Source organism: Scardinius erythrophthalmus, assembly GCF_964197995.2.
Source record: "Scardinius erythrophthalmus genome assembly, chromosome: 4".
Lineage (NCBI taxonomy): Eukaryota > Metazoa > Chordata > Actinopteri > Cypriniformes > Leuciscidae > Scardinius > Scardinius erythrophthalmus.
In genome coordinates, this window is record NC_138224.1 from 20,288,492 (window position 1) to 20,314,394 (window position 25,903).

At 37.2% G+C, this 25,903-nt stretch overlaps 1 protein-coding gene across 1 annotated transcript; it reads right to left on the bottom strand.

The window, feature by feature from the left end:
• Positions 1 to 207: 207 nt before the first annotated feature.
• slco1d1 (solute carrier organic anion transporter family, member 1D1) lies at positions 208 to 25,903 on the bottom strand. Its single transcript, XM_081362719.1, has 15 exons — positions 25,744 to 25,903; positions 24,483 to 24,539; positions 20,928 to 21,069; positions 18,703 to 18,835; positions 18,411 to 18,535; positions 17,739 to 17,885; positions 17,264 to 17,362; positions 12,583 to 12,843; positions 12,314 to 12,478; positions 9,384 to 9,579; positions 8,852 to 9,017; positions 6,946 to 7,130; positions 4,439 to 4,503; positions 4,225 to 4,342; positions 208 to 584 (listed from the first exon to the last, which is right to left on the bottom strand). The coding sequence occupies exons 2-15, from the start codon at positions 24,531 to 24,533 to the stop codon at positions 365 to 367; spliced, it is 2,073 nt and encodes a 690-aa protein (XP_081218845.1). The 5' UTR covers positions 24,534 to 24,539; positions 25,744 to 25,903; the 3' UTR covers positions 208 to 364.

Sequence of the window (25,903 nt, forward strand, 5' to 3'; positions counted from 1 at the left end):
AACAGTGATTCTACGTAACAATGTTCTGGTCTGAGGAAACACATTATCCATACATACAGTAGGCATGTTTTCTTTGAGTATAATATTACTTTCTAGCTTATAGTTGTTGGATTGGATACTGCTTGAATGTTCTTTAAATGTGTGAATGATACAAATAAATGTATTAGATCCAGCAAAATATCTGAAAATGAAGGTGAAGTTGAACCTAATGTAGAAAGTCTGTAGATGAGTTCACAAACAGCATTTAATACTCTTATCAATAAATGTACAAGTGGCAGTTGTAACTTCACAAACACTCTATTACTTTGGTGCAACACACACATTTGACTTTGCAGTTGTATTGGAACTTGACATTGTAGTCTCTTCAGATAGTAGTCTCCTGGTCTGGATTTTCATTGCATTTTACAATAGCTGAAGGTGCATTCATATTGCCATTAGAAGCCCCACTGCCATCCTGTTCTGGAGCTTTTAACTGAGCCTTTAGTGCAAGCTTCTTTTCACGATGAGACAGTCTATTGTACATGATCCCCCACAACAGGTAGGATGAGGCATAAAGGCCATAAATAAGACCCAAGAAAGAATTTCTGTAGGGCAAAAAAAAAGAGACCAGAATCTGTAGTTAGAAAATAAACATTTTGTACAGCACCGACTCCACAAACCCCAGAGGACCAATCCTATTGTGTGGTCCTCGAGGGATTGCTGCTTCTGCTCTTTGGAGACACAGGAGATTTGGAGCTGGGCAGGGCCGGCAGAGACGCAGGAGACCATTCGAAAGTTTGGGGTAAGTAAGATTAAAAAAGAATCCTTTGATTCATCAAGGATGCAGTAAATCTTTCAAATGTGACAGTAAGGCATTTATGCCTTAAGGCATAATGTTACAAAATATGGTGTGTCTATATGTATATAAGTAAGTATAAGTATATAGTATATACTTTAATAGTTAATATATACTTTAAGTATATAGTAATAAAGTACTTAAAAATCATTAATACTTTTCTATGTCTAACTCTCGAGATAAATTCAAGAAGATCTGGGGCCCTTTCATAGATTACATCAGGAAGAAGAGCCCACAAACTGGGACCTAATTTTTTTCATTTATATATATATATATATATATATATATATATATATATATATATATATATATATATATATAAATGAAAAAAATTAGGTCCCAGTTTGTAAAAGGATATTACAGTAAATATCCAGTAAAGGATATATAAAATATATATATATATATATATATATATATATATATTTTATATATCCTTTACTGGGACCCTCACTCCCCTCAGGTCCAGGCTTCCTTGACTTAATCTGTGGACGTTTTAGGGCATCTGCTCAGTGTATGGACACGTATATGTATACTTTTTCCTTTTTATATATTGTGCGATTGCTGGCTGTTTGTGTTTGTTTGTTTTTGTTTTTGTTCTGTTTGTATTATGTATGTAAAAAATCTGCATAAAAAAAAAAAAAAAAAAATCATTAATACTAATTCATATTTGATATATTGTATTTTAATTCCTAATCTAAAGTGAGAACTATTTACAGTTAATTAGTTGTTAAAAAAACATAAAAAATACCTAATTTACCTCTACATATGAGCTAAATAAACAATATTAATTTGGTTAATTACAGTGATAATGAATAACGAACTCAATATTCTAACAGTCTGTGGCTGTATTGAAAAGTGCACGACGACAACATGATGAATAAAGCGGACCTTAATAATAAACACAGGGGAAATACAAAACCACGTACTACATAGATGAGAACTGACAAGGGAATAAATATAACAGGAAACTTAAATACAAGATGAACACAATGACTGACAGGTGTAAATAATACGTAATCAGACAAAAAATGAGGAGACAATCGTTAACCACTGAAACAGGAACTAAACAGGGGTGCGTTTCCCAAAAGCATCGTTAGCCAACTATGTTTGCAAGTTCCGTCGTTATCAGCATAGTTCAACGAGTCAGTGTTTCCCGAAACCATCGTTCTAACGAACATTCGCAAACAGCATCGCAAAGTTGTGTGTTTGGAACGACAGATCTCCACCTGTGGTTAGAAGCATAGTTTGCATGACATGTGGACTTAATAAATCCTTATCTTGAGCAAAATAAGCAAGCTGACATGCAGTACAACCTGTGCCTTTTATTTATAATACATACAAATGTAATTTACGTCTTTTAGTTTGTCGAGATTAAAAGCACCGTTTTTGAAGAGTGCGCATGTGCGAACGTTCTCTACTATGTAAGAACGAATCTATGATTGAATCTGGAAATAAAGCAAAATAACTGAGAAAAAAAATGCGAAATAGTCCTCAGATGTCATGTCTGTAATTTATAGCAAAACATATTTATAGCGTTAATTCGATCTCAAACTGATTTATTAAAAGAAGTTATTACTTCACCACATGCGTGACGCCATAAACCATCGTGGTTGAACGACCACTTTGCGACGGTACAGTTTTGGGAAACAGTTACTTTACCAAAGTACCAAAGTACCAAAGTTACTTTATATTGTAATAATATTACAATATAACTGTTTTTACTGTATTTCTGATCAAATGTAGCCTCAGTGAGCACGAGAAGTTTTTCTTTCAAAAACATGAAAAAATCTTAATTATTCAAAGCTTTATATATAGACATCATTATCACATTAATATTTGCTGCAAACAGTCAAGATGGTGGTAATGAAAACACTATCATACACCTTTGGTGTTTTGCCACTTAAAAAGTTGTGACTATAAATTCTATGTGGTAACATACATGTTATTGGAAATAGACTTCAGATAACCTTTTACCTTACTTCAAACACCAATAAATAAGATAAAGCTATTAATTAATTGTACTGTAATTTCCTACTAGCTGCAAACAAATGGTTCACATTCATGGCAAGTTGCCATGTTTTCAGAAGGATCATAGGTTTTTTTCAAAAGGATAAGAAGTTGCACTGTTCCACTATTCCTGCTGTGCGGCAAATATTTCATGCTTGTCATGAAAGCTTTTCGTCAAATAAAATGTAAGGTCATATAATTTGTTTGTTAATGCTATATGCTTTCACCTTTTCCAGTACTATTTGGAAAGATGACAACGATGACTTGTAGGCTAATTTCCCCCAAAGTGAAAAAACAGGGACTCAAAATTGTTTTTGCCAATGGCTGTGAGATTTGGGTCAAGTTATATTTTTGTCTGACCAATGAGACTAGGGGCCCTATTTTAACGATCTGAAAGGCAAGTATCAAGCGCGAAACGCAAGTAACTTTGTGGGCGGGTCTTGGGTGCTGTTGCTATTATACAGGCGTGATAAATGACTCTTGCGCCCGACGCAAATCTAAAATGGGTTGGTCTGAAGTAACTTCATTATTCATAGGTGTGGTTTGGGCGTAACGTGAAATAAACCGATCAGAGCGACATCTAACATTCCCTTTAAGAGTCATTCCCTATAATATATAATATTATAATGGCAGATTTGCAAGGCGCACCAGCAGCGGTTCACAGCCGAGGAGACAGACGTTCTCGTCAGGGCCGTAAAACACAGAGAAGTGACATTGGGGATGGAGAAACCCACCCAAATTAACTTCGGTTAAACAGGTGTATGATAATTTGGGTAAATGTGTAAGCTAGATTTATGCTTTTATAATACACTTTCTATCTATCTATCTATTGTAATAATGTATGATTTGCAAAAATGAAAACTGCTGCTTCTGTGTAGATGAGGGAATCAAAGTGTATGCGCGTTGTGCACACGCTACATTGATTATGGCCAAGCATGCACCCTTAAAATAGCATATGAATAATATGCGCAACGCGCCACTGACTTTAGACTAGGTTTTTCCTGGTTAGTGGCGGAATTATTTTCTAAACCTGCAAAATAGCATCAGGGAACGTTTGCGCCGGAACACGCCTCCTCTTTGCGCTGAACCGCCCCGGAGAGCGCAAGTGTATTTCCTAGTTTACCTACGTGCGTCTGTGGAGGGAAAAGTCCGCTGTGCACGGCGCAAAATAGGAATGATACATGCGTCGGTGTACAAAGTCAATTGCGCTGGGTGCAAGATAGGGCCCAAGGAGTGTTTTGAAAGCATATTAGCAAGAATTATGATATTTGTTTGTTTCAAGGTGATAGTGGTGCAGAAATTTCACATTCACCTTTAAAGAAGACTTGGTTTAATTTTTATCTGTTCAACTTCTTAAAACAGTGTAAGTTTCCAGTACTAACCTGAAGGCGCCTGTTTCGTAGATACGACACGCTCCTTTCCCTCCACATTGTTTTGTGCCCCATTTCAGACAAGTCCTGTCAATCAAGGCTCCGAAATAAATTGTAGGGGGAATGCCACCTAGAAAAGTTTCTCAGATCAGCTGAAGATACTTTATTTCTGCTGTTTTACAATCTTGCGTTAAGAACAAAAAATAAATTAAAAAAATCCTCTTACCCAGTGTCCGAACAACCAAAGTGTGCATACCAAGAGCAAAAGATTTCAGTTCTGGTTTTATGGATCTAAGAAAAGGTCAATCATGAGGACATTTATTATCATTAAAACAAAATAATCTGTATTATCTGTATGCATGTATGTATGGAAAGAACAGGGAGGAATATCTAACAGGGTGGAATAGGCTAAGATAAAATTCAACTTGAAAAAGGTCAGGGGCCGTATTCACAAAGCATTTTATCTTACCACTAGGAGTACTCCTAAATCGCACTAAAAGATTTTAGCTAGGAGTTTTCTCTTAAAAGTTATTCACAACGCCTTTCAGACCTACTCTTAGTAAAGAAAAATGACAACTCCTAAACTAAGAGTGAGTCTTCGTTGCTATGGATGACGTCATTACTCATGCACGAGCTTGACTGAAGTGACCACCTTGATTGGCTGATGATTGTAACGCGGGAATGATTCCAAACACCTCCCCTACGATGATGAGTGACAGGTGACAGGTCTGAGAATGCGTGCGCTACACAAGTAGTGCGAAGGCCGGAAGATGATGAATAACTGAATAAATAGCCTAAATGAATAAAGAGTAAGGCAAAACAAATAGCCTAGTAGCCTAATGAATTATTGAATTAATCTGTCACTATATGCCTCTGCCTACGTTTGCAAAGAGAAGAACATTTTAATTTGATTCATAATGAAACGTTACAATTAGTTTACATGCAATGAGTAGCCTAGTTTCGGTTGTTGTTGGGGGCGTTATTGCATCCCTAGTTATGCCTACAATGCAAAATTGTTCCCTCGCGATTGGAAGCTCCTGTAGCCGCCGCATACGCATTTCAAAACATTGCAACGTGAAATGCCACAAAAAGCGGTTTGTGAATAGGTCTTAGTGAGTTAGGAGTCCTCTCGACTTCTTTTAAAGGAACACTCCGACTTTTTGGGACTTTAGCTTATTCACAGTATCCCCCAGAGTTAGATAAGTCCATACATACCTTTTTCATTTCTGTGCGTTCTGTAAGTGTTATTTGACGCACCCACCGCTAGCCTAGCTTAGCACAAAGACTGGATGTAAATGGATAAGGTAGCATACTAATCCCAATAAGTGACAAAATAATGCAAACATTTTCCTATTTACATGTTGTGATCTGTATAGTCACAGCGTGTACAAATAACAAGGCTATATGAGACAGAGACCATTTTTAATCGTATAAATACTGGGAACTATATTCTCACTAGGCGTAGGAGCACAGCTACTTGGGCGGAGTGGCTACTTGGGTGGGGTGATTAGCGCAGCACACGAGACGCCCTGTTGATGGTTCCGTAAACAAAACAAACGTGACTAACTAGCTAATAGCGAACGTGACTCGTGATCATGGCTGACTTTGAGGAATTGTCAGAGGAATTTTACTGGGTATCAAACCAAGATCCAGAACCATATAGTTTTGAGCCAGAATACACAGACGAGGAGTTACAAACTTTGGAAGCTGAAAGACAAGATACAGCGAACACCCATGATTGTAAACTATAAATTTACTATCTAATAATTGCTGACTCTGTTACTCCAACTCTGAGCGAACTCTCTGCTCCTCACCACAGGGCGTCTCGTGTGCTGCGCTAATCACTCCGCCCAAGTAGCTGTGCTCCTACGCCTAGTGAGAATATAGTTCCCAGTATTTATACGATTAAAAATGGTCTCTGTCTCATATAGCCTTGTTATTTGTACACGCTGTGACTATACAGATCACAACATGTAAATAGGAAAATGTTTGCATTATTTTGTCACTTATTGGGATTAGTATGCTACCTTATCCATTTACATCCAGTCTTTGTGCTAAGCTAGGCTAGCGGTGGGTGCGTCAAATAACACTTACAGAACGCACAGAAATGAAAAAGGTATGTATGGACTTATGTAACTCTGGGGGATACTGTGAATAAGCTAAAGTCCCAAAAAGTCGGAGTGTTCCTTTAAGCTGTCCCAGGCTTAGGTGCTATACTTTATTACTCTTAGTCAAAAAAATTAGGAGTCCTAAAGTTATGAGTGACACGCCCATTATTTTTAGGAGTTGCTCCTAAATTCGCCAGTTAGGAGCTACTTTTAGCCTTAAAATTCTTTGTGAATACGGCCCCTGTTTGCTATGATATACATTATGTATTTTTAAGGAAATGTTGGTGTTACTTCAATCTCGTTGATATGTCGTTGACATATTGTGAAAAGTAATAACAGGGTTAACAGGTAGACTAACCTGTCATGCATTATAATAACTAAAATTGGGTTAAAACTCTTACAGGAACATGCTTATGAAAAAGTTAGAACAATCAAATTAAAGGATTGCGTTTTGTAACAGTAATGTTTATGTTTCCTAAGGCGACTTATTTTTGTCTTTGTGCCCTTTAATGAGGATGAAAAGGCATCACGAAGGACCCACATATTGCATTGTACAGTTTCCCTCAAATACATTCATGTCTCTCAAATGAGTGTGTTTTGTAGCACTGTTGGGAACATTTGTTACCTGAGCAGAATAATGTAACTTGGTGTTGCCCCACAAGCTGAGAGAAAGGCACCAATGACTGATACCCCCATGTAGAACTTAAACATGTAGTCACAATCATCCTTTCGAGGACACTGGCCCAGCACTGCTGACATATTTGCATAGGGGAAAGAAGACTCTCCAATACAGGTGCAGTTGTGGAATACCTTTGAAAAGAATGAGACTATGTTAGCAAATGCAATACCAGCCAATGCAGTGGGGTCCAAACATCTTGGATTTTTTCCATTAATGTCTGTAATGAAGTTTAAACAAATATGTAACACCAATTCTGGGACACTAATCAAATGGAAATAAACCATGTTCACTTGTTTGTACAAAAGATCAGCTTCCTCCACTGAGGCTCACAACTTGCTCTTTGGAACATTCTTACATCATGCTGGCATAACATGAATAATCAGGTTTACATAAACTAGTCCATGCTGGCGCGAGTTTAACTGCCAAATGGGGGACATACTTAACCCTTTGGTACAGACTCAGTTGGGAGTCACACTTGTGTTGTTCATGGTCAAAAGTGACTGAAAATCTATATTTTTGCTCAATACTATTTTTATATTTTTATTTTGTATTTTGAGAGAGTTTCATTGTACTTAGTAATATTTATGCAATAATTATGATAATATTTTCCCCATTGGAAAAAGAGCTATATTAAAAGCTAAATTAAAGCTATATTTCATGTTAAAATAGGCACAACTTTTAAAATCAAATTTTTTAAGGTATATTATTGCCATCTGGTGTGAGTAAAAAAAAGAAAAATGTATATAATCCCATGGTGTAACCACTAGATTAATTTATGACTATATAAAAAAGCATTCAAAATCTCTAGTTGATTTTCGAAATAAATACTTATTTTGATTATTTGATCTTCTGGTTGTGGATTTAGATATATATTCAGACTTTCTTGAAGACTACTTTTTGTCAAGGTTTTTGTTTTTGAATCATCTTGAAGTGTCAGTTTTTTAATTAATTTTACTAACCAGAGAAAGGCATTTTCTTACACATAACATCAAAATTCAATAGAAATGTATAAAAAATTAACAATATACAGTATATATATATATATATATATCAGAGCTTAATCAACCAGATTTCTCTCTTGATATTTTAGAGTATCACCCTTTTATTGTTTGTGTACTTTTTCTGCATTGTTGCTGATTTGTAGATTGTACGTACACAAAATATTATCTGTATTTTTGTAATTTTGCCTATTTCCCATTCATTGTCTATAGCAGTCATTTTTTACCGCGAACAACAAAAGTGTGATTATCCTTTTTTTACGACCATTAAGTGTTTTTGAATTGAAGCCCACGATTTTTATAAAATAAAAAAAAAATTAAAAAAAAAAGATTGTCGTCACATGACCATACAACAAGAGAGGGTTTGCTAAGTAGAATCAGTTTCAAGTGGTTTTAGACTTTTGGATCCCATGGTCTAAAAATAAATGCAAGTTTAGGAGTTCACAATATTTCACAACTAGGTTTTTAGTTTTAGTTAACTATAATGATCCTTGTTCATGGTCTATGATTCAATCAAATCATCATGGCTAAAATCTGTTTCACAAAGAAATGTATCACATGACATTTCATGTTGTTTCTAATAGATTGTTTACTCAAATGTGTTATAGTACAGATGTTGTATACTATCAAAATAACACCCCAGACAGCAACATAGTCTCGGACCAGATCCGGGTACATGTTGATTCAACGCGTACCAGATGTGGGCCGGATCTGGGCCGACCCCATGTTGCTGTCTGGGACACACACAAATTTTCTATAAAAATTTCTATATTTCTATAAAAGTATAGAGGTATGTGGCCAAAACAGATTCAGCAACAGGCATGTAGTTATCTGGAAAAGTGGGAATAGCTTACCATCTCTTTGCCAACCCCAGTAGAGGTTTGGCAGCCAGCGAGGCAGGGGGAGACATAGGTCACGCCATTGCTAGCGCATATCGGATCCCAGTGCTTGAGAGAGCAGGAACAACCAATGTTACACTGAGAGAGTAGTGTGTTCGTCTCGTAGGACACCTCTGGAGCCCTGTTAGAAATAAACAGAATAATAAAACCACTTAAAATTCAATATAGTTGTACTTATGAACTTAAAAATGATTCTCGGCTTACAAAAAACTGAATTATTGTTCAAAGGCCGCAAAGGCCAATTAAATGCATAACAAAATTATTTTCCTAATCTTATTTAAACTTTTGATTTGATCAGAGGAAATTATAAAAGAAATGGCACCAAAAGAAGTTAATGTCAAAATTGCTACTGAACAAATCTGGGCCTCTGAGACCTAAATAGGACATGAGGGACACCATTCATCAATTCCATTGACCACTCAAACCTGCCACAGAAAAAGAGGATCACCAACACAATGAACTGTAGGACTATTTCTGGAGTGTTTACCCTTGATATGACACTGTAAGTCCAGCCACTTGTGAGTTGTCACACTGCAGGAAATACTGAATGACCAGCGTAATGAAAGCCATAATAGAGGCACCAATGCAGATCTTGGCAGCTCCGAGAACATTCAGTTTGAACTTCTTCATTATAAACCCTCCAGTGATGATTCCAAAGGCCACAGCTGGTAGATTCATAATGCCTGAAAAAAATATTTAAGATTGTTATACATGCATTTCAGTCCTCAAACTTATAACACAGTTCCTTTTCGAAAGGGAACTCGCACTGCGTCCTCTAGAGGTCGCTATGAGGAATGCCTATGGCATGTCCAGTGTCTGAAGAATGAGTCTAAATACGACAATGAACATGACATTGGCAGGCGGCAGCCTATGACATCACCACTGGTATAAAAGGGCACCTGTGCAATACGTCATCCTCTTCTTGTATTCAGGATCCGTTCTGTTTGAATGTGTGTCTAAACGAAGATGACCATGCTAAAGCTCTTTAGGAAGTGTGTACATCCGTGTCAGCGTTTCTGACATTTGATGACATACGATATATGCATTGTTTGCATGGGTGATTAGCATGCACGCTCAGTCCTCGAGAGGGCATTTTGCTTGCATTGTGAGCGCTGCTCAATGAAGAAACCTGGGCTTACTAAGTAGCAGGCTCTCAGTGAGCCTCCTTAGTTACTGCATTCAGGTTCTCCACATTCAGAGCTCTGCTCTCTTAAAGGGATACTTCAGGATTTAGCATTAAGCTTTGTATTAGTAGAAAACCTGTAGTATTTTCGAATTACCGTGCTTTCCACCCTCATATCACCCTGAGAGGAGAGATTTGTGTATTTTTTGTCTGGAAAAAATCCTCAGATGACGCAAAAATCGTCATTTTGCCATTTCGTCATTTTCTGATTTTTTGGCCAGAGGCTAAAGACTACAGCCAGTAGAAGGAGCTGTTCTGCATGTTCTCAACCCACCCATAGGAGGTGGGATCCCACTCACAGAATGTACACACAGTATCAGCCGTTTTTCTTTGGAAGCTAAACTAACAGGCTCTTGTTCTGTGGAGAAAGCGGAGTAGAAGGAGAAAGCTGAGTAGTAGGGGTTACCATCCTCTTTTTTCCGGACATGTCCGGCCGTCGAGATCGTCCAAAATCCCGGACATTTTTGGCGATCTCGAAATCCCGGGCAAACTCGTCACGGAGACGCCTAGCCTTGTTGTTTTCAACTGCGCTCTCTTACCGGTAGGCGTGGCTTGGGAGTGGCCTCCTAGGGCAGCGAAGCAAGTGCATTCTGGGAGTTGTCTTTCATCCACATAAGCCAAAAATACATTTTCTGGCTTTTCTCAGTCTAGAAAGCTCCAAATTCAAAAATAATTTCACATTTCTTCTACATAAATGACCTATTTTATATACACATTCATCTTTCCAGAGGTGAAGTATCCCTTTAAGTACAGTCAGGTAGTTAGGCTTTCTGTGAGCCTCCTTGACTGTTTATTTATGGAAGTAGTCTTTTGCTCCTCTCACTTGAGAGTCGTTAGGCTAAAGCTCTACCAGGCAGTAGTGCTGAGTTGTTAGGCTCTCCCTCAGCCTCCTTGGTCACTGCCTTTACGTGGAGCGTTATCAGGCCTAGGCCTCTTCTCGCCATAGAGAGTTGCTTTATAGAGGTCTCCGCTTCTCAGAGCTACACCTGGATAGCAATGTCAAGTGGATAGGCTGTCTGTGAGCCTCCTTGTAGCAGTCGTGTGTGTAGGCCATAGTTAAGCCTCCTTTCACTTTGGAGAGTCTTTATGCTTAGGGCTTCGCCCATGGGGCTCGACCAGGCAGTACTGCCTTTACATGGAGCATTGTCAGGTCTCCTCTTGCTTTAGAGAGTCGCGTTATAGAGGTAGTTAGGCTCTCTGTGAGCAAGTAGTTAGGCTCTCTGTGAGCATGCTTGTAACCTGTCATGGGTGTAGGACGTAGTTAGGCCTCCTCTCATTTTGGAGAGTCTTTATGTTGAGGCCCCTGCTCCTGGAGCTCGGCTAGCGGTAAGGTATTATGTTAGGTCGTTAGGCTTTCTTGGAGCCTCCTTGGCTACTGACCTCAGTGAGAATCTTCATATTGAGGCCTCCACTCTGTGGAGCTTCGCGGGCCAGCTAGACTGAGTTTAGCTCTTTTGAGCTTTCTCTGTACTGCCTTTGAGTTAGAGTGTTGCCGACCTCCACTCTTAAGGGTTGTTTGATAGAGGTTCTGGGCAACATATACAAGACCCATCTTGGTCCCAGCTTTAACCCAGCCAACATTTGGATGTGGGGCCCATGTGGTTTTGAAATGGGCTGAAAAATGAGTTATATATGGAATTGTCTTCCTCTTCCTTAATGGCCCCATGTTAATTGCCCAGATGGATTTCATGCAGGATTGCACTTGCTACTAGGTGGGACCCAAGTGGGCAACATGCACAAGACCCATCTCGGTCCCAGCTTGAACGAGACGTGTCCCTTTGCCATGCTTTCAGTATTCCTGCAGATGTCTCCTTTAGATGAACAGTATTGCACAGATACCCTTTTATACCAGTGGTGACTTCATAGGCTACTGCCTGCCAATTTCAAGTTCATTGTCGTGTTTAGAGTCATACTTGAGACACCAGACATGCCGGAGGCATTCCCCATAGCGACCCCTAGGGGAGGCAGCGTCTCATTCCCTTTTCTCAGAGAACCAGACGTTTTGTGTATATATATATATATATATATATATATATATATATATATATATATATATATAAGATAGGGATGGATTATTGTTGATGTGTCAACATCAGCTAGATTTTGTGAAAGTATTTTTTTTTACATATAAATAAGAGGGACACAATTGGCCTCTCACTATGTGTTTTTATATGGAAATTAATATTTAAGAGGCTTAAACATAGTCAGTTAATGTAAAATAAATGTAAACCCACCTATCAAAAATATGGCCCTTGATGGTGATTGACCATAAGTTTGCTCCATGAACTTTGGTTTGAATGTGATCATTCCTATGAAACCATTGACTTGCACAAAAGCAGTGCCCAGGAGGAGCAGGTAAATCTGGTTGCTGAAGAGTTTCTTCAGTGCTGGCAGAAAATCTAAAAACATCAAGAAGCTTTACACAAGGGTCATGTATGCTCAATGTCTCGAAGATATCCTAGTAACAAACATATTGCAAAATATATTTTAATGAAATGCACACCTTTAGCCAGAGTTGCCATGGAAACCGGAGCAGGTTTGTTGGGAGGAGTACTGTGTTTGTTGTTGTCAGGAATGAAGCGGTCCTGCTCGCCCTCAAGAACATTCAACTTTTTCTCAGTTTCAGTCTCACCCTGCTTAAGAAGAGACCTGGGGAGGAACCAAAAGGGAATTCCAGCCAGTAGCATCACTCCACCAGTTATCAAAAAACCCAGCCACCAGGCGCCAACCCAACGTGAGTCTTTGTGGTTGATGGTGATGATATCTTCAGAAAAAAAAAACAGACATTTTGTTCACAAATCAGGCAGTTTATAGTTTGAAATCCAAATGAACAGGATGACCGAAGACCCTTTATGTCAGAGGGTAACTAACTTAGTCAGCCAGTAAGTAATTATATTGAAGACTAGTTGAATTTTACTCATAACACACTGTGAATGTCGGTGTCTATTCCTCGTTTAGTGAGATCAAATCATAAATCTACTGCAGGATCTAGAAAAAATCTAATTGTTATTAAACCAGAAAATGTTGCTATTGGTAATCAAAAACAATTTTTAAAGCTAGGTCTTCTAAACATTAGATCACTCACACCTAAGGCAGTTATTGTAAATGAAATAGTCACAGATAATAGCTTCGATGTACTTTGCCTTACTGAAACCTGGCTTAAACCAAATGATTATTTTGGTTTAAATGAGTCTACTCCAGCAGGATACTCCTATAAGCACGAGCCCCGTCTGAATGGTCGTGGCGGCGGTGTTGCAACACTATAGAGATAGAGATTTCTCTATAGAGATTTTCTCAATGTTACTCAGAAAACGGGTTATAAGTTTATTTCATTTGAAGTACTTGTACTAAATGTTACGCTCTTAGATGTTCGAAAAACATCCCTATTATCTCTAGCCTTGGCTACCGTATATAGACCGCCTGGGCCTTACGCTGATTTCCTAAAAGAGTTTGCAGATTTTCTCTCAGACCTATTAGTTAACTTCGATAAAGCATTAATTGTTGGAGACTTTAATATCCATGTAGATAATCAAAATGATGCGTTAGGGGCTGCGTTTACTGATTTATTAAACTCCTTTGGGGTCAAGCAAAACATTACCGGACCGACTCATCGATTTAATCATACACTCGATTTAATTATATCACATGGAACCGATCCAACCGATATAGATATCATTCCACAAAGTGACGATGTCACTGACCATTACATGGTAACTTGCATATTACGTACTCCTGTAATATATCATGCTGCGCCGCGTTATCGATTAGGCAGAACAATCCTTCCATCCACCATAGATAATTTTTCAAACAGCTTATCGGATCTGTCTCAGCTGCTCAGTGAACCCAAACAAACAGATGAACTTGAGGAATTAACTAGCACTATGAGCACCATTCTCTCTGGATCATTGGATATTGTTGCGCCCATTAGATTAAAAAAGGTCAGAGAGAAAAGTAAAGCACCATGGTACAACAGTACTACGCGTGTTCTAAAGAGAGAAACCCGTAATTTAGAGCGTAAATGGAAACAAACCAACTTAGAGGTCTTTAGAATCGCATGGAAAGACAGTATGTCACGTTATAAAAAGGCCCTAAAAGCGGCCAGGGCTGAGCATCTACGCAAACTAATAGAAAACAACCATAACAATCCTAAGTTCTTATTTAACACCGTGGCGAGACTAACAAATAAACAGATGTCTCCTGAACAAAGTATTCCATTACAGTTTAGTAGTAATGATTTCATGAAGTTCTTCACTGAGAAAATAGAAAACATCAGAACCACAATTGTAAACGTTCAATCCTCAATCGCGCCTTATAATTCAGCCTCAATTATCACGCCGCAAGAACAATTACAGTGCTTTTCAACTATAGAACAAAAAGAGTTAAATAAATTTATCATTTCCTCTAAAACAACAACATGTTTATTAGATCCCATACCAACTAAACTATTGAAAGAAGTGTTACCTGTAGTGGAAGAGCCTCTCCTCAATATTATTAACTCGTCTTTATCTTTAGGTTATGTTCCAAAAACATTTAAACTGGCAGTTATAAAACCTCTCATTAAGAAACCACAATTAGATCCGAATAATCTAGTAAATTATAGACCCATTTCAAATCTACCTTTTATGTCTAAAATACTAGAAAAAGTTGTGTCCGCTCAACTGGGCTCTTTCTTACAAGAAAATGACACCTATGAAAAGTTTCAGTCTGGATTCAGGCCGCATCATAGCACTGAAACTGCGCTCGTTAAAATCACAAATGATTTACTTTTAGCTTCTGACCAAGGCTGTATCTCAATATTAGTTTTACTTGATCTTAGTGCTGCGTTCGATACTATAGATCATACAATACTCTTAGATCAACTACAAAATTATACTGGTGTTCAAGGACAAGCATTAAGCTGGTTTAGATCGTATTTATCTGACCGCTACCATTTTGTTTATTTAAATGGAGAAAAATCTATCATAACTCCAGTAAACTATGGAGTGCCGCAGGGATCTGTGTTAGGCCCTCTATTATTCTCAATATATATGCTACCACTTGGAAATATTATAAGGAAACATGGAATTAGTTTCCATTGTTATGCTGATGACACTCAAATCTATATTTCATCACGGCCAGATGAAAACGCTAAATTATCCAAATTGACAGAGTGTGTTAAAGATATAAAAGATTGGATGACGCATAATTTTCTTTTATTAAATCCAGACAAGACAGAGGTACTACTTATCGGTTCAAAAAACCACCCACAAAACCTCTCACAATACAACTTTAACATAGTAGGATGTCCTGTTACTTCATCCTCTACAGTAAAAGACCTGGGTGTTATATTAGACTGCAACCTGTCTTTTGAAAATCATATTTCATATGTTACAAGAACAGCCTTTTTCCACCTTAGAAACATTGCTAAGCTACGTAATATGCTATCAGTTTCTGACGCAGAAAAGTTAGTTCATGCATTCATGACCTCGAGACTAGATTACTGTAATGCGTTATTAGCCGGTTGTCCTGCATCCTTAATAAACAAGCTACAGTTAGTCCAAAATGCCGCCGCTAGAGTTCTAACTAGATCAAGAAAATATGATCATATAACACCGATTTTATCATCCCTACATTGGTTACCTATAAAGTCCCGTATTAATTACAAGGTATTGCTACTGACTTATAAAGCCCTAAACGGCTTAGCTCCAGTCTATTTAACCGATCTTCTATCGCCCTATAATCCATCGCGCTCTTTAAGGTCACTAAATTCGAGGCTTTTGGTCATACCTAGGATATCTAGGTCCACCAAAGGAGGGAGAGCATTTTCACATTTAGCACCAAAACTCTGGAATAGTCTTCCGGATACTGTTCGTTGCTCAGACTCGCTCTCCCAGTTTAAAACTAGATTAAAGACGCATCTCTTCAGCCAGGCATTCATATAATACTTTTAATCCTACAGTTAAATCCGACCTCTAGTTCATAAACGCCAGAGGAGAACTGGCCCCCGACTGAGCCCGGGTTCTCCCAAGGTTTTTTTTTTTCTCCATTAGGTCACCTGATGGAGTTTTTCGGTTCCTTGCCACTGTTGCCTTTGGCTTGCTCAGTTGGGGATATTTGGGGATATTTAATTAAATTAATCAATCAACGATACTATTGATCAGCATTACCGAACGTAGACGTTCCACTAGAAACAAACATTGATGTATTGTTCTAATTTATTACTGTGAAGCTGCTTTGATACAACCTGTGTTGTGAAAAGCGCTATATAAATAAACTTGACTTGACTTGAAACTTGACACACTGTGAATGTGTCACATATATGCATATCATAAAGTCATGTCATTCATTAACAACACATAAGAACACTGACTTCATGTATAATACTGCATGCAGGGTTATTATGATCTGGAATCCTCTTGAGCAAACAGAGTGCTTTTTAAAGTTAACCTTCTGAACCAACTGACCAAGTGACCTAACCAATCGATTAGACTAAAGTACAAACATTTACTTTTCACATTATTTGCATGCAACAAGCCACTATGACACAGTAAAACTGAAGGTGCAAGTGCTAGTTTGTATGTCAAACGCCTTTCAGAAAGGTTGCTGGGAGTTTTTTTTTTTTTTTTTGAAATGTGCAGAAAATTATTATCATGTCACTTTTGGTCAATTTGATTTTTTTTTCAGTGCCATAAATCATTTAAACATGATTAAAACATGTAAAATATTATGGTGTTCAAAGAATTTAAACTATACCGTACAAAGTAAAAAATGCCAATTGGGTAATAGAAATAAAAATAAAATAAATAAGATAAATAGATAAGTTTTAGCATGATTTTTTTGCACAAACACATTTTATGGATATTTTAATGAAAATAACATTATTATATTATATTATATTATATTATATTATATTATATTATATTATATTATATTATATTATATTATATTATATTATATTATATTATATTATATTTAAATAAAACATTAGATTTTTTTATTGACCAAAAATGTATGTTTAGTATGTTTAATATATTTTCTTCCCATATTTTATAACCATGACAAGTTCTTAAATCACCAATTTGGCCTCGATATAGGCATATGTAAGATCAGTTTAGGTCAAAGAGCCATTATCAGTTCCAGTCTTCATTGGCTGAACAGGTGAATACCAGCATCTGATTGTTTACAGTTTGAAAGAGCAGTGTTACCTAAGTCCACTGCTCCGATGTCCACATAGAGCTTGGCACAGAAAGATCCTAACATGAATCCGAACATGGGCCCCATTATTCCCACCGTCTGTATGAGAGCTGAAGAAAACAATACCTCAATCAGAACAAAAATGCTGATTCACACTGACATCGTCTTAATCAGAGAAAGAGCAGGAGGGTGATGTTTATCACATGTCAAGAAAATGTTGAGAACCCATTATATTTCACTCCCTCCCTCAACACCCCACCCCTATCCCCCCTCCAAATGAAATCTTTGCCTGACATTTTCATAACATTTCATAAATCAAGCACAGTACGCTATTAAAATAAGGAACAGTTGTCTTGAAAAGTTTCAATTGCGTAATTGAGTGAAATCTTATGGGGTTGCTTTGTAACTAGCAGGATATTAATAGGCTTAAATATATGACAGTTGGCAATTGGCAATATAATACTCAAAACCGGCAATCAATCATACCCAGGTAAAAAGCAGTGTTTTCCTGCTTCGAAAAGTCATCTAGGTAAGACAACCCAAGAGGCATGACGGGTGTCTCCCCCACCCCACGAAGCATGTTCCCGAGAAAGACGTAGAGCCACATGGAGGAACTGGTTGCTTTCTCACACTCTGAAGGAATAAAAACACCACAAATGAAAAACTACTATGCTAACATACCTCAAAGCATCTCAATGAAAGATCAAAGTCTAAGTATCAATTGCATAAAAAACGATCAATTTCAACATATTGGGCCTCCAACAGGTCAGAGTTCAGAAATACAAAGCTAGATAAGCAATCTAGGGTGGTAGGTCAATGTTGGTAGTACATTCATATTACAAGCCAAACATGAAAACTGATTTTACAGCTCCACTTTCCCAACTTATGTCTGGTATCTTCTCAGAATAACTGTTCTTTCATAAGAATGTGGATGCCAGTATTAGGTTGAATGTCTGGCTCATATTTCTGTTACTTAAATAAAATGTAATGCAATTTTTATCATTTAATTTAATATAAATTATTCGATTTGTATTGGATTTTTGGAAGAAGAAACTTAAGTGGAGAGGCTTGATCTTATCAACGAACTTTTTGAAGGAAGGCCCATCAACTTAATATCTTATCGCAGGTCTGTGTCAGGTTCAAGCTCGAACAACTTACCTGCTTGAACTTCCATTGTGTGAATTTCATTAGCTTGTGAATGACTCCTATTGGTTAAGCATGGTAGAATACTCTCTGTCCCATTGGAGGCAGAAAGATGTGTAATTGTAGTCTCGTATTTGTACCTGTGGAATATAAACACACGTTTGACACGTACTACCAGTATTTTTTTGAATCCAGAAATGTGAACTTGCTAATACAAATACAGTAACCGAAGTGGGTTTAGTTGATCTGCATTTCTAAAAACCCTGCATTGTCAAATGTTAAAATATGTTTATCCACGTAAACTTACAGTCCTTGGAATAAATGTGGTGATGCGGTTATGAAGGATCCTATGGCCATGAGTAAACATCCAGCTCCTATCAGTCGTGGTCTATGTAGTTGAGCGCCAAAGTAACTCACAAAAGCTATTACAATCAGATTACCTGAAAAGAACAACAATTGGTTATCCTGTTAAAATCACTACTCATTTTATATTCCCCAAGAGAGAAATATATTGCAAATGTACTCGCATTTACACAATAGACTTAAGGCCCCGATATATTCACGGCAAAGTTCTTTTTCGTTCTTCGCTCAGGGGTAAAACAAAGTTCGATATACGTGAGCAACGATATACTGTTATCAAACATCTGACGCCCTCACTGCTGAGAACGACGGTTAGAAATTAATCCACGTAGGCATAGGCCGCGATTAGCTAATGCAATCAAATCGCTCCAACCACTACCATTTTCCTATTAGACCGGGAGGATATATATATACGTGGCATTACTGCTCGGGAAACATGCTCAAACTGTTCGCAACTCTCCCGCCCTCCAACTATAAGTATCAAGCATACTTCCATGCACCTTCTGGCTGTTGTCTTCTTTGTTTCAGATTACCAAGGCTTCCAAGTCCTAGCGTCACGGACATCATCGCCAAGAGACACTCATCCTCATAGCCAAGCTACAGTATAGACGTCCCGGATTTCACTGCTACATCTACACGTTAAAACTGTTGCTTATAGACATTACTAAACTGTCTTATATGTCTAATATGTATATCACTCAAGCTGATGGTTCTATGAAGGGTTAATGCTAAAGCTCTGTACGTTTATTAATTATGGAGCAAGAACCCCCATAAGGAACCATACCTCCAAAGATAAAGTGTGTTCAGTAAACTCAAGTAACTTGCCAAAGTGGTCTCGTCTGAAATATGTAAATATGTGTTGCGCGCTTTCCTCTCAATAACAAAATAAACACAATTGAGAAAACAGCAAGCATTTTTTTATCAGAAAAGCATCTGATCATAGCAACAATATATTTGCACAAACTCTGCAATTCAGCAGTCTAGTAAAGTCACGTCACGTTTATTTTATACAATACATTGGCTAAAATCAAGCAGCTTTGCCATATTAAACATGAAAAACATCAGTGTCTCATTTCATCAGTGTCTCATTTCATCAGAAGTACAACTTCATTTTTTCACTCGTGGGCGTCTGACCTCGATGGACTGAACCGGAGAAATGAACCAGAGAAGATTTCCATGTGAAAGAAGGCGGAGTCTATTATGTAATTGCCACGGACCAATGGTAGTACAAAGGCGTTTTAAGTCCAGCCAGAAGCGAAGTTTTCCTGAAAGTTTGCTTTGGCAAGCTGTTTCAAACTTACAAAACGAACTCCTAACAAAGTTAGTTTTGGCATAATTTGGTTTCAAAATGACGTCACATCAGTTAATTCTTTGATTTCGCTTAATGAAACAGTGTGGCACTAATACAATGTCCATAAAAAGTATTTGGAGACTTAAGCCTCACTTAAAAATGTTTCAGTGTCACTTTATTAGATATTCATTTTCAGAAATTCACTAAAACCACGTGGTTAAAAGCCCCCCCCCCCCCCCCCCCCCCAAAAAATAGTTCTTAGAAAAGCTCTAACATCACTTGTTTACTTAAAATATCAAACCAACTGGCATCTACCATTGCATTTAAGTGCCACTTAAGTGTCCATATCCTTTTTGGGGCCAAAGTACAGTAAATGCAATCCGATCTCATGAGAAAACGTAACTATTTGGCGGGGTGGTGATGATACAGTGATAAACAGGAAAGTAATGATTCAGTGATGCAAACAGAATTTAATTCTGCTGTAAAGTGGTTTTAAAAGACAATAGTAAACATAAACAGTCATTTTCAGTTGAAATCAGTTCAGTGTTGATTCAGTTTACTTCAACATCTACGTAAAGTTGGAATGAGTAAATTATGGAATGAGTGCAAATTATAAAAGATAAATTTGTATGAATTTGTACATTGTGATTTAAATGGAAGCGTATGATTTTTATAAAAACATAAGCATCAAGGTTCACCCCCAAACTCACACCTAAACCTATGGGGAGTAAGACAGCTGCACGACAACTCTCGAATTAATTCATACATATCAGTCACCAGTTCGCCAAAATAGTTATGAATTAACATGACAGTTTTTTTGTTATATGAAGGTATAGCATTCTGCTACATAAAGGCCCAACATATGTAATTTTGATTCTCACCAATTTCAAAACTTCCGTCAATGAATCCAATCAGCGAGCTGGGAATGTCAAAGCGTCTCTCAATCTGTGTGATGGAGCTCTTCATGTAGCTGCCCTGAAACGCTTTGGCAAAGAACACAAAGCACATGGCAGCCAAAAACATCTGAAAAAGAAAAACACAAGAGTTTTTTAAGAAAACAAAAGTAAGCATAAAGGTCTTTGCACACTGAATCCGAATTTTCTTTTCGGATCCGTCATTCTGTGGCTCTAAACTGTCAAAACACCATTCAAACCCTTGTTACGGATGCGAAAAACGCAGAAAATCGAATCGAAAGTTTTTTTTTTCCTGACGACGAAAGTTTCGGAGGCAGTGTACAGGTGTGATTGACATAAGGTGAGGGTATTTATTTTTTAACGTGCGAAAATTTCGGACGCGAATTTCGGACTCAGTGTGCAAGGGCCTTAACAGTCCACCCTTAACCCAAACCTTAAAACTGACTGTATGTGGGGCAGTGAGCAGATGGTATATTAACAAATGAATGAGATTGTACCAGTTTGCCAAAACAGAATAAAAAAAGAATAAATTGTGCAAATTCTGAAAAGTGCCAATGCTAGTTTTATGAAAAGTGTCCAATGCTAGTTTGAGCTGTACCATAATTCAGTTATAATGCCATGATTGTATGTTTTGTAGACAGCTCTGTGAAACCAATGACAATCACTTACAAATTGCCCATTAAAAAATAGAATAGAATAGAATGAGGTATTTATATAGCGCTTTCATATGTACTACTGTACACCCAAAGCGCTTTACAATCATATCAGGGGTCTCTCCTCAACCACCACCAGTGTGCAGCATCCACTTGGATGATGCGACGGCAGCCACAGAACAACGGCGCCAGTGCGCTTACCACACACCAGCTATAGGTGGAGAGAGGAGAGAGAGTGATAGAGCCAATTCAATGTAAGGGGATTATTAGGAGGCCATGATTGGTAAGGGCCAATGTGTGGAATGTGGCCAGGGCACCGGGGTTACACCCCTACTCTTTACGAGAAATGCCATGGGATTTTTAATGACCACAGAGAGTCAGGACCTCGGTTTTACGTCTCATCCGAAGGACGGTGCTCTTTGATAGTATAGTGTCCCCGTCACTACACTGGGGGGTTAGGACCCACACAGACCACAGGGTGAGCACCCCCTGCTGGCCTCACTAGCACCTCTTCCAGCAGCAACCTGTTTTTTTCTCAGGAGGTCTCCCATCCAGGTACTAACCAGGCTCAGCCCTGCTTAGCTTCAGTGGGCAACCAGTCTTGGGCTACAGGGTGATATGGCTGCTGGTATATAAATAATAACTTTGATAATGACCCACAAAAAAAGTGAAAACATGTATTTTGTAGGTCATGTCATATATGTGCATTCAATAACATATTGACATGGCAGTGACACATTACATATTGAGAGTTCACAGAAATTTATCCCAAGTTGTAAGTTCATGTTGCACGAGTTAACCATTAAAAAGTTTATGCTGTAGTTTGGGTCAGAAGCCATGCCATTGATTTGTTTAACCAAAAGGAAATACACTAATCATCAATGGGTCTCTGCCCCAAACATTAACCTTCTAGAGGGACTAATTTCTTAGTTTAGTATTTCCTAGTAGAGTATTGCTTGGGAATTGAAAGTTTCCCATGAACTGTTTGAGTAACATTTTAATTATTTTGCGGTTTGGGCCTAAAAATGAATAATTTACTCACTCTGGTGTCTTTACAAACCTGTATGACTTTCTGACTTTCCTCTCTTACATGTAGTTATTGTAGTAATAACTATAAATTATGCATAATTACATGCAACTAATCCTAAACCAAACTCTCATCTTAACCCTAACCCTATAGTAAGAATATGTAGTTCATTTTTATTACTCTGCACTTAAATGTATAATTACACTGTAATACTGACACCTTAAAATAAAGTGTAACTATTTATTTTAAGGTGTCCTTGTCAAACTGTAGGTATACTGAGTGATATTAATTATCTAGATGTATACTTAGGGTTAGGATTAGGTTTTTTTTTTTTTTTAAATGTATGAATAATTTATAGTTATTACTATAGTAACTACATGTGACGGGTAACAAGGACACTATAAAATATCTTCTTTTGTTTTCCACAGAAGAAAGAAAGTCAAACAGATTTGGAATGATACAAAGGTGAATAAATAATAGCAGAATTTATATTTTGGTGTAAATGTGATGTCTCTGGATGTCCATTGACTGTTTTTGGTGGTGATGAACTGAATTAAAATACAGTGGCCGTAAAAAGTGACTGCACATTGAAGCCTCACTTGCTTGTTGTAAACAAATGGTCATGTGATTTTTAGTCAAGTTAAGTAATCTTTATTTACATAAAATAAAGTGCTTCATACAAAATGGATTGTTTAAAAGCAGCTTTACAGTGATAAAAGGAAAATAATGATTCAATGATGCAAACAGAATTTAATTCCGCTGTATAGCAGCTCTTAAAGACAATAGTAAACAGTCATTATTCAGTTGAAATCAATTCAGTGTTGATTCAGCTTACTTCATCAACTTTGTTAAGTTCATCAATGAGTACAATGAGCTCTGGAGAAAACAGTAATGTCATCATGTCAGCTCAGTTCAGTTCTCATTCAATAGTGTCAGTGCATTATTAAGTGGCCCCAACAAAGCAAGCCAAAAGGCGACAGTGGCATCAGTAGATATATGAAGTCAGTTCAAGTCAGTCAAGTTCACACAGGTGTCTTAAAGGGATAGTTTAGGCACCTACAAATAAAATATAAATGTCATGATCTTCAAGTTGTTCCAAATTTATATGAGTTTCACAAAAGAAGATATTTTGATAAATCTTGGTAACCAGACATTTGATGGACCCCATTGACTTCATTAGTATGAAGGCAAGAACTGATAAGACTTTAAAATGTGTACCTTGAAATGCAATGTAAGTCGCTTTGGATAAAAGCGTCTGCCAAATGCATAAATGTAAATCTAAATGTAATGAAGGATAATGGCTACCGTCAACTGTCTGGTTACCAACATTCTTCAAAATATCTTATTTTGTGTTCAACAGAAGAGAGAAACTCATAAAGGTTTGAAACAAAATGAGGGTGAGTAAATGATAAATGATGAATTTAAATGTTTGGGTGAACTATCCCTTTAACAAAACAACCACAGGTTATTAACTATGAACATGGTCCACTTAAGTTTGAAAACCAGAAAGTGTCCAAATACTTTCTGTCAATATGCAATTTTTTATAGTTTAATACGCAATTTTCACTAAATACTATTTCATAGTTTTTTTTTAAGATTTGCTCGGAAAATTTGATTTTTTTTGTATTATTATAATTACTGCATGTCTGTGTGTGACTTAAGTGTCCACATTTCTTTTTGGGGCTACTATGAAAAATCTCAGAAGACGAACTGAAAGTATGCAGAGAAAGTCAATAGAGAGCAAGTTGTTAATGGGATTAAATGGGCTGTTTCATGTCTTTGATCATAATGGGTCAATGCAATCAGGAAGTTCCAAAGCAGAAGAAAATTAATGAAAATTACCTTTAATTTGGAGCAACATGGCTCTCGTGCCGTCTTCTGTTCCACGCTCATGATGCCCTGGAAGCAAACGATACGAATGAAAGATGACAGAACAGTGCAGAGCGTGTTAACACCAGGACCATTATGTCCAGCATCATGTTATTGTCGTGCAAAAACAGCATTTTTTTTTTTTCAGGGTCCATTGTTCGGGGTATGAAAACATCATCTGAGGGAAAAGACCCCTGAGGGTGGTGCTGAGAGTGGATTCAGAAATTGCACCACATTTCCTGCCAGAGGAAGGGTGTTTGAAAAAATCAAAGTTTTCAAGAATCATGGACAGCAGGACAAACTTTGTTGATGTTGGTTTGATGCTTAAGACAATGAAACGTGTTATGAGGAATATTTAAAAAAATGAATTGCTTGACGCTGCTAGCAAAAAAAAAACAAAAAAAAAAGGAATTAGTTAAGCTGACTAGTCACAAGTGGTTGCAAATCTAAATTATTATCAGGTTTAGAGTCAAAAGTCTAATAAATGCTCAGTTTAGAGGTTTGTACTGTACATTCTCCAATGTTATCCTCTAAACTTATATGCAAAGATATATTTTTTACAATGTTCACCAAAACAATGGTCATTTTTGCATACCTTTTAAATTGTACTGTTATGTTGTATAACAGTTAAACTCTTTATTTATTTATTTGATGAAAATCATATAATAAGCTGTTTAATGGCAGATTGCTATTGAGACCACTTATAGTGTGACAAGCTTTTATAGACGTGTTACAAAATTCACAGATTCACAAAAAAAAAGTGGCAAACAGCTCTGGTCATACAGTAACAAAATAAATTGTGTCTGTAATTTATTAATTGTATTAACATGAACAAACAATGAGCAATTTGTTACAGTATTTATTCATCTTTGATAATGTCAGTTAATACATATACAGTCATTCATTGTTTGTTCATGTTAGTTCACCGTGCATTACTTCATGTAACAAATATAGCTTTAGATTTTAATGTACAGTAGTTCACATTTGAAGTGGATCAAAACCTTTCATCAAAGTTACACATGAATTTTGAACAATATCCGTTCTTGTCTATAGGACAACTTTGATAAACTTTTTTGATCCACTTCAAATGTTGACTACTGTATTAGTAAATGTTGAAATTAATTAAGTAATGAAACTTAATTTAAAGTGTTACAAATATAAATCAGGATATTTTTAACAAGAAATCGATCAGACTTATAGTAAAGACAGTAAGAGATACAGAGATCATATGTACCTGTGCTGTTGTCGGTGTCCCTCGGTGGACAGATAGAGGACTCTGACACTTTGCTCACAGGTAAGGCCTTGTCACGCAATGTTATAACATTTCAACTAATAAGTAACCAAACAATAATGTCCATTTGCTAATCCTGTCAACAGACCACTTCTCTACAAGT